The 10,708-nt window shown below is 40.6% G+C and overlaps 1 protein-coding gene across 1 annotated transcript in view; it reads right to left on the reverse strand.

The window, feature by feature from the left end:
* The window catches only part of LOC135549376 (glutamate receptor 3), a 107,845-nt gene extending 98,053 nt beyond the window's left edge, over positions 1–9,792 (reverse strand). The window contains exons 1-2 of the mRNA XM_064979363.1: positions 9,705–9,792; positions 8,984–9,142 (exon numbers count right to left, since the gene is read on the reverse strand). Coding sequence (XP_064835435.1) covers positions 8,984–9,142; positions 9,705–9,792 — 247 coding nt within the window. The remainder of the gene's footprint in view (positions 1–8,983; positions 9,143–9,704) is intronic.
* Positions 9,793–10,708: the final 916 nt, after the last annotated feature.

The raw sequence follows: 10,708 nt of genomic DNA on the forward strand, positions 1-10,708 counted from the left end.
ATACAGCCATATGTGTCAAGCTCTCGGGGGCTTATATTTTTCCTAGAAGTCTACACTCTTTGAAGTAATAGAAGGCTTTGGTGAAATTAATTCTGTTCTGTCACATATCAGGAAATATTGAGAGAAAGATATGGGCCATGAGAGCTGATCTCTACATAGTCTTCATCACAGTGAAGCACTGTCCTGTGGCCTTCAGCCTATTGATCTTCCCAGGCAATAACATAGTCATGGCCGATGGGGATGTGTGACTATCATTACACCCTGACCCAACCAGGGGAGAGCTATAGAGCGACGGACGTTATTCTAATCTGACTGGCAATTCTTGCAAGTGGCTCCTAATCAATAAATCATTTACACATGTTATGACTCCCTACCATATATGGAATTGATCGCCTGATGCGATCATGTGATTCAAAGACATTGGTTTAACCCTTTGTAGATGAATGGGCATTTTTTTAAGATACAAAGTCTCCACAGACAACAAAAAAATCCCAAAACGTGCCATTTACAAAAGAATAACATCTAAAAAACAAGCTATTATAGCACTCTGTATAGTGAACCACCATAAGACTTCTCTCAGTAGAGAAAAACCCTTTGAAAAGCATTTAAATAATGCAACTCCTTTTCTACCAGCTCAGTTGATTGTATTGTTAGCATTGTCCCACTGTTAACATCCTTATGTTACAGACAATCCTGTCTTATATGTTCCAGGTCTCATAAATAGAAGAAAAATAAAACAGATTTTTCGTTAAGTGGGAGACATCTGCTATGTTCCATCTTCAAACTGAATATCCATCTGTTATGCAGGTGTTTTGAGGAAGCATGAGAATGCATTAAAGAATGAGTAGCAGCAGACCCATGTAAAATCCCACATTAAAGGGTTATGGAGTGAGGCTGAGAGAATAAAGAGTATCTTCTGAGATGAAAGAACATACACACATACAGAACCAGTCAAAAGTTCTGACACTCCTACTCATTCAAGGGTGTTCCTTTACTTTTACTATTTTCTACATTGTAGAATAATAGTGAAGACATCAGAACTATGAAATAAAAAAACATATGGAATTATGTAGTAACCAAAAAAGTGTTAAACAAATCAACATATATTTTTGATTTTAGATTATTCAAAGTAGCCACTCTTTGCCTTGATGACAGCTTTTCACACTCTCACATTGAGAGTGAAGCTGGTTGAGAGAAGAAGTTCCAACATATGCTGAGCACTTGCTGGCTGCTTTTCCTTCACTCTGCAGTCCAACTCATCCCAAACCATCTTAATTGGTTTGAGGTCAGGTGATTGTGGAGGCCAGGTCATCTGATGCAGCACTCCATCACTCTCCTTCTTGGTCAAATAGCCCTTACACAGCCTGGAGGTCTATTTTGGGTCCTGTTGATAAACAAATGATAGTCCCACTAAGAGCAAACAGGATGGGATGGCATATCACTGCAGAATGCTGTGGTAGCCATGCTGGTTAAGTGTGCCTGGAATTCTAAATAAATCACTGACAGTGTCACCAGCAAAGCACCCCCACACCATCACACCTCCTCCTCTTTGCTTCACAGTGGGAACCACACATGCGGAGATCTTCCGTTCACGTACTCCGCGTCTCACAAAGACACGGCGGTTGGAACCAAAAATCTCATATTTGGACTCATCAAACCAAAGGACAGATTTCCACCAGTCCATTGCTCGTGTTTCTTGTCCCAAGCAAGTCTCTTATTATTATTAGTCCCTTTAGTAATGGTTTCTTTGCAGCAATTAGACCATGAAGGCCTGATTCACTCAGTCTCCTCTGAACAGTTGATGTTGAGATGTGTCTGTTACTTGAACTCTGTGAAGCATTTATGTGGCTGCAATTTCTGAGGCTGGTAACTCTAATGAACTTATCCTCAGCAGCAGTGGTAACTCACTGCTTCACAGGGTAGCCTAGGGTAGCCTAGTGGTTAGAGCGTTGGACTAGTTAACTGTAAGGTTGCAAGATTGAATCCCCGAGCTGACAAGGTAAAAATCTGTCGTTCTGCTCCTGAACAAGGGAACAGTTAACCCACCGTTCCTAGGCCGTCATTGAAAATAAGAATTTGTTCTTAACTAAATTTTAAAATCTCTGCTGCTTGTGACAAAACGGCACATTTTTACTGAGCAAGATGGCGCCGATAGAGATGGCAGCTTCTCTTCTAGTCCTTAGGAAACTGCAGTATTTTGTTTTTCATGTATTATTTCTTACATTGTTAGCCCAGAAAACCTTAAGTGTTATTACATACAACCGGGAAGAACTATTGGATATCAGAGAGACATCAACTTACCAGCACAACCAGCACTATGACCAGGAATACGACTTTCCCAAAGCGGATCCTTTGTCTGCACTAGAGGTTGACCAATTAATCGGAATGGCCGATTAATTATGGCAAGTCAGTTAACCTCTTACACCTATGGTGGCGCTATTTCGATTTTTTCAAGTTTTTATAACAAAAGAAAAGTCGGCCAAAATCGGTGTCCCTGCGCCGAAATTGGTGCGCAAAAGTCACCTGCCAGTATTTTTCCATGGGGCACAGAGAGAGAAGCAAGCTTCCACGAACTGCATGTCAATGAAGAGATATGTGAAAAAACACCTGGATTGATTCCAAACAACGTTTGCCATGTTTGGTCGATATTAATAGCCAGGCGCAATGTAGAAAACGGAACGATTTCTCATACACACAGACGCTTTCAGGAAACACTGCGCATCTGGTATGTGGCTGGGAGTCTCCTCAAGCTCTTCAAAGGTAAATGATTTTATTTATTTGGTTATCTGGCTTTTGTGAAAATGTTGCGTGTACATGCTACACAAAATGCTATGCTAGCTGCATATCTTACACAAATTAGTCAATTTCCGATTTTGGCAGATTTCTTTTTTTACACCTTTATTTAACTAGGCAAGTCAGTTAAGAACACATTCTTATTTTCAATGACGGACCACATTTAACGGTTAACTGTTCCCTTGTTCAGGAGCAGAACAACAGATTTTTACCTTGTCAGTATTTTTCCATCAGAGAGAGAAGCAAGGGATTCAATCTTGCAACCTTACAGTTAACTAGTCCAAAACCACCTGCCTCTCACTGCACTCCACGAGGAGCCTTATGTTACGCGAATGCAGTAAGCAAAAAGGTTAAGTTGCTAGCTAGGCATTAAACAAGAGGTTAAGTATCTTATAAAAAACAATCAATCAATCAATCATAATCACTAGTTAACTACACATGGTTGATGATATTACTAGTTTATCTAGTGTGTCCTGCGTTGCATATAATCAATGCGGTGCGCATTTGCGAAAAAGGACTGTCGTTCCTCCAACATGTACCTAACCATAAACATCAATGCCTTTCTTAAAATCAATACACAAGTATATATTTTTAAACCTGCATATTAAGTTAATATTGCCTGCTAACATTAATTTATTTTAACTAGGCAAATTGTGTCACTTCTCTTGCAACAGAGTCAGGGTATATGCAGCAGTTTGGGCCACCTGGCTCGTTTCCGAACTGTGTGAAGACTATTTCTTCCTAACAAAGACAGCCAACTTTGCCAAACGAGGGATGATTTAACAAAAGCGCATTTGCAAAAAAAGCACAATCGTTGCATGACTGTACCTAACCATAAACACCAATGCCTTTCTTAAAATCAATACACAGAAGTATATATTTTTAAACCTGCACATTTAGCTAAAAGAAATCCAGGTTAGCAGGCAATATTAACCAAGTGAAATTGTGTCACTTCTCTTGCGTTCATTGCATGCAGGAACCCATGTCCTTTTGTTCACCTGACCTAGAATTCCTCACAATCAAATGCCGACCGAGGGAACAGCCATGTATATCCCCCGCAAGCGGATACCAAGACGGCCATCAAGGAACTTCACTGGACTTTATGCAAACTGGAAACCATCTATCCTGAGGCTGCATTTATTGTAGCTGGGTATTTTAACAAAGCTAATCTGAGAACAAGGCTACCTAAACTCTATCAGCATATCGATTGCAGTACACGAGCGAGTAACACACTCAACCACTTCCGCGATGCATACAAGGCCCTCCCCCGCCCTGCTTTTGGCAAATCTGACCATGACTCCATTTTGTTGCTCCCCTCCTATAGGCAGAAACTAAAACAGGAAGCGCCCGTGCTTAGGTTTATCCAAAGCTGGTCTGACCAATCGGTTTCCACGCTTCAAGATTGCTTCAATCACGTGGACTGGGATATGTTCCGGGTAGCCTCAGATAATAACATTGACGCATACGCTGACTCAGTGAACGAGTTTATAAGGAAGTGTATAGGAGATGTTGTACCCACTGTGACTATTAAAACCTTCCCTAACCAGAAACTGTGGATTGATGGCAGCATTCGTGCAAAACTGAAAGCATGTACCACCACATTTAATTACGGCAAGGCGACTGGAAATATGACCAAATACAAACAGTCAAGTTATTCCCTCCGTGAGGCAATCAAACAAGCAGAGTGTCAGTATAGAGACAAAGTGGTCGCAATGCAATGGCTCAAACACGAGACATATGTGGCAGGGTCTACAGACAATCACGGATTACAAAAAGATAACCAGCCCCTTCGCGGACATCGACGTCTTGCATCCAGACATATTAAACAACTTCTTTGGGTACTTTGAGGACAATTCAGTGCCACCGACGCGGCCCACTACCAAAGCCTGTGGGCTCTCCTCCGTGGCCGACGTGAGTAAAACATTTTAACGTGTTAACCCTCGCAAGGCTGCCGGCCCAGACAGCATCCCTTGCCACCTCCTCAGAGCATGTGCAGACCAGCTGGCTAGTGTGTTTACGGACATATTCAATCAATCCTTATCCCAGTCTTCTGTCCCCACATGCTTCAAGAGGACCACCATTGATCCTGTTCCCAAGAAAGCTAGTTAACTGAACTAAATGACTATCGCCCCGTAGCACTCACTTCTGACATCATGATGTGCTTTGAGAGACTAGTCAAGGATCATATCACCTCCACCCTACCTGTCACCCTAGACCCATTTCAATTTGTTTACCGCACCAAAAGGTCCACAGATGATGCAATCGCCATCACACAGCATACTGCCCTATCACATCTGGACAAAAGGAATACCTATGTAAGAATTCTGTTCATTGACTATAGCTCAGCATTTAACACCATAGTACCCTCCAAAAACATCATTAAGCTTGAGACCCTGGGTCTCGACCCCGTCCTGTGCAACTGGGTCCTGGACGTCCTGACGGGCCGCCCCCAGGTGGTGAAGGTAGGAACAACATCTCCACTCCGCTGATCCTCAACACTGGGGCCCCACAAGGGTGTGTTCTCAGTTCCCTCCTGTATTCTGTGTTCACCCACGACTGTGTGACCATCCGCACCTCATGCGCACCTCCAACTCAATCATCAAATTTGCAGACAACACAACAGATTACCAACAACGACGAGACAGTCTACAGCGAGAGGTTGAGGGCCCTCGGAGTGTGGTGTCAGGAAAACAACCTCTCTCTCAATGTCAGCAAAACAAAAGAGATGATCGTGGACTTCAGAAAACAGCAAAGGGAGCACCCACAACGCATCACTGGGGGCAATCTACCTGCCCTCCAGGACACCTACAGCACCCGATGTCACAGGAAGGCAAATATGATCATCAAGGACAATAACCACCCGAGCCACTGCCTGTTCACCCCACTTCCATCCAGAAGGCGAGATCAGTACAGGTGCATCAAAGCTGGGACAGAGAGATTGAAAAACAGCTTCTATCTCAAGGCAATCAGATTGTTAAACAGCCACCACTAGCACAGAGAAGTGGCTGCCTACCTACAGACTTATCATTGGCCACTTTAATAAATGGAACACTAGTCACTTTATTAATGCCACTTTAAGAATGTTTACATATCTCACATTACTCATCTCATATGTATATGATGTATACTGTATCATTCACTATCTATTATTTACTATCTCAGCCACTCTGTCACTGCTCATCCATATATTTTATACTTATATATTCTCATCCCATTCCTTTAATAGATTGTCTTAGGTTTTGTTGTAGAATTGTTAGATTTTACCTGTTAGATACTGCTGCACTGTCGGATCTAGAAGCATAAGCATTTCGCTACACTCGCAATAACATCTGATAACCATGTGTATGTGACCAATACAATTTGATTTGGTCTTTTATTGTTCCCAGCACAAGGTGCACTTGTGTAATGGCCATGCTGTTTAATCAGCTTCTTAATATGCCACACCTGTCAGGTGGATGGATTATCTTGGCAAAGGAGAAATGCTCACTAACAGGGATGAACAGAAATGTGTCCACAAAATTTGAGAGAAAAAAGCTTTTTGTGCATATGGAACATTTCTGGGATATTTTTGTTCAGCTAATGAAACATGGAACCAAAATGTTACATGTTGCATTTATATTTTTGTTCAGTGTACATACATATCATCCATTTGGTCATTTCATCTGACAGTAAAAATGGTGAGTAATTAATTATTGTGTTATTGTCCAATAATGTTAATGGACAAAAATTGCCCACTGATGCTAAATACATGCAATGAATGATCTAATTTAATAACTGTGAAAATGAATATTATAGAAGTGCTGCACATTGAAAAGTCAGGCTTTGTAGCCTCTCTGGTCTAAGTCAAAGGTAATCCATGTTGGCTACTCTCCCCCTTCTTCTTCTGATGTCAACTTCAAAGAGGAAGTGACAAACAGAATACCATTATATCTTGGCACTGGGTGTTATGAATGCTTTATGAAGGCTTCGTGGAAGTCTGACTGATATTAATTTCTGATTTTCTTCTGTGTCATGCTTATAACAGACACGGTTTCCAAAAACTAAGATCACTATGATTCAGCATGGAAATACTGCAATATTATTGGGAAAAACAAAACACAAAAATCACACAGAAGAACAAATGTCCATTTGTAACTCTACAAAACCATTACAATGAGAGAGGTGGTTTTGTATTTTTATAGACAAGCCCCCCCAAAAGCATCAAGCAAGCTCCAGATTTCCTCGTCTTTTTTCTCTTTATTGAGATACACAACCATCTGAGCAGCTAATTCTGTTTGCTGACACAGATTTGAATAGTCTGACTGGTCCTTAGAGAAGTACAGTTAGAGAGAAGTTAGCGTTCCAAACGAGTGCTTCTGACACTCAGATGCATCCAGTGCTGCGAGACGTAGTCAGCAAGACTTTGGAAGCCTGCTTACTGTGTACAACCATTCTCATCTTGAATGAACCAGAGGGTCCCATTGCATGCCCTTCAACAAAAACAAATGCCACGACCTGACATTAGAATACACTCCCAGCTCCAACATGTTGAATATTAAATAAGCAAACAGATAAATATATTTATTTTCAGGTAAAAAGAAAAGAAACGCTATCCATAGCTGACTGTCTTCCATAAACAATGCAATACTGAACTGAACTGCAGGGTGCAGATACCGTAAATTAAGGACACCATGTCTGGTTTCTCATCAAAGAAGGTTCCATGCCAAAGCAAAAACATTGTATCCTGGGGTTGCTATGTAGCATCAAACTGATGTTGGCATTGGCTCCTCTATGAACTGAAGAGATAAATACTCACACTAGAAACGGCAATACTGTATCTAATCACAGTGGAATATGCTACTGAAATGTGCTCATACTTGCATGTCAGTCATGTGACATACCCATATTCTGTCAGATTGATCACTATAATAGAGCATCTGGAGGCATTTCATAAATCCTGAAATAACTAAAACCCATCCGCTCCAATTAAAGGTCTATATCTCCCATGGCAATCAAATTAAATAGTCTGTTCCAGTAATTCATGAGAATTCATTCTACAAATCTAAGAGAGGAAAATTATTTTAACAAAATTATTTTATCACAGTCACAGCAAATGGATTTTGATACATCGTAAATCCAACAACATGCAGCATAGGCTCTAGCAAAATGATGCAACCAGATATAGGGGGGTTAAATAAAGACCAACACTGGGATACACTGCAGGCTTATCCATGTGCACCCTCATTACAGACCTATCGCTGTGATCTTACAATAGTGCCTCAAGTGAGCAGCAACTAAAAGAGAAGACAACACTGTCAAGTGCCATAAACGAACAATGTTTTACACCCAGGGCAGAGAGATGCTTGAATTGTCATACCAGATCAATATTAGCATACAGCTTTTCAACAGAACAACAGCCACCTCTGTTGAATTGTCTCCATGGAAGGAGTAGCATTTCCTACATAAGATAACCGCGACATTGTCATGCCATTGTTGAAAGCCTTTATCTCAGCTATAGACAGACATGACAAGTTTACTGTGCTTCATCATATACATTACACATTTGTACTGTACTTATGCACCACTGTGTTTCATAAACCAGGCTGACCCTAACCTCCTCAACCCTGAAAACAATGTCAAATGCTATTTTTGTATACAATAGTGTACTGCTACAGTGTGTAGGTGTATACAATTCTGTCTGCTACAGTGTGTAGGTTTACAAAAAGCAGTGATATAACAGAGAACTGAATCTGTCATTTGGATTATTAGGCTATGTAGATATTACTGCAACAACCACCTATTTGAAATACCAATTGCTTCATCTAAAAATAAACTGGGGCTTGTATAGTCAAACTTACTCCACACCTCCACACAACAGTATTTCTATAGAATCATCTATTCTATGGTATCCTCCTAAACAGCCCAAGCTCTATTCACAATCATAGTGGTGTGAAAATGTGTTTTGTATACAAAGGAAGATATTATATCCATAAAGGAAAGAATTAACAGTTAAACTATATATTTGTTTTATTCTCAATCTTGAATCAACCCAGTTTAACAGAAGCTGCATTGACACAACAGTTTTATAATGTTTCTATGTGAGTGGGTGTACTGTTGGGCTACAATATTTTCTCATGAATTTTGAGGGGGGGGCGGTTTGGGTAGTTGTTGAATGAAATACATTGCCATAATTGAGTATCGTGGTACTCACAAGCATGTGTGACGGAGAAGCTGTTCGAGGATTCGAGATTGTCTACATTGTAATTGAGATGGAAAGGTTTTTCCGTCACATTTTGATTGGTATTATACAGCTGGACAGCGAATCTGAAAGCGCTGTGCTCCTGCACTGTAGAGCGCATAAAGAGACCACCTATAGAAGAAAGAGAATAGGAGATTAGGAAGAATGTCACTTTTCATTGCCTAGTTGCTCTTATAATGTTTCATGAAAATACAGTATGACGTCAATATCAGCCCTTATAAATCATCAGTCCAATTTTACGCATCACATAACATTTACATTTACATTTAAGTCATTTGGCAGACGCTCTTATCCAGAGCGACTTACAAATTATAATAACTAACTGGATGCCCCTTACTCTATCTAGAATAAACACCACCCATTTAATTATACATAGATTAACTTGTTAATGTATTATCTACACTGCCCATTGCAGTCGTGGAAAGTTCTGTAGGAAGATACAGTACTTAAATAGGCTATGAGCAACTTTGTGCCATTTTCACCCTCCCCCACTTAGGTGGCTATTACCCTACCTGTCGTTAGTGTAGGCTATTACTGATCAACTTGACAATGAATTATGCAAATATAAAATGAAGTCAACACCACACAACACTGTCTTAATGTACATTGATCTCGTTTTATGTTCAGGCTAAAGAAAAAACATGTTAGTTATGCTATTTCAAATATAACTTACCTATATTTATCTGGTTTGGAAACGCTCCATGCGATTTCCCAAAAAGCCACAACAAAAAAAGGACAATGACTATTACGCGATGCCTCATTTTCTCCGGTCTCTGAATTTAACTCCTCAAACGAATCTGATATAGGAAAACCATGTACACAAGCCTATGCGCACAGAAAATCCGCCAGACGTGTAAGCAGCTCTCACTGTGTACTACCAGTGATATACTACAGGTACGTTGAGGTGCGAGCGGAACTGCAGCAAAGCGAATCTTATGCTGTTGCGAGGGGAAAAGGCAAAGACTTATCTCAAAGATGGTGGTGGAGCGAGAAGCGGATCTTATTGTGAATAAGGATCATCCAATTGGGCCAGCAGGGGGACGTTGATCAAACTTGATCTAACGTTGAATTATAACATCATCCTCCCCATCCCGCCACTGCAGACCTTGTTGGCTGGGAAGAAACCGCGGGGGCGCAGTGTAGAGTTTATCCACATGGTGTAAAGAGAGTCAAGATACCATGGTATCATCTAACATCTGATCTACTCTACTCAAGTGGGCTAGTTGAGGGTATATCAAATTACTGGTAGACTTTAATGCATCATCTATAAACTATCCAGGTGAAGATTAAATTTGTCTACATGAAAAAAATTGCGTTAGGCTAAATTATATTTCTAAATATATTATTGACACGGATATTAAATGAATGCCAGGAAAATTGGTCACCCTCTCATTACCCGTGTAAGTGGTCTTTGGAGATATTCCAGAAGACATGCCAATGTTTTTAACATCCACGGGATCTGTGGGTCCCCCACGGGACGGTTGAGCTAACGTAGGCTAATGCAATTAACATGAGCCTGTAAGTAACAAGAACATCTCCCAGGACATAGACATATCTGATATTGGCATGAAGCTTCAATTCTTGTTAATCTAACTGCACGGTCCAATTTACAGTAGCTATTACAGTGAAAGTCTACCATGCTATTGTTTGAGGAGAGTGCACAGTTATGAACTTGAA

This window comes from Oncorhynchus masou, chromosome 12, assembly GCF_036934945.1.
Source record: "Oncorhynchus masou masou isolate Uvic2021 chromosome 12, UVic_Omas_1.1, whole genome shotgun sequence".
Classification (NCBI taxonomy): domain Eukaryota; kingdom Metazoa; phylum Chordata; class Actinopteri; order Salmoniformes; family Salmonidae; genus Oncorhynchus; species Oncorhynchus masou.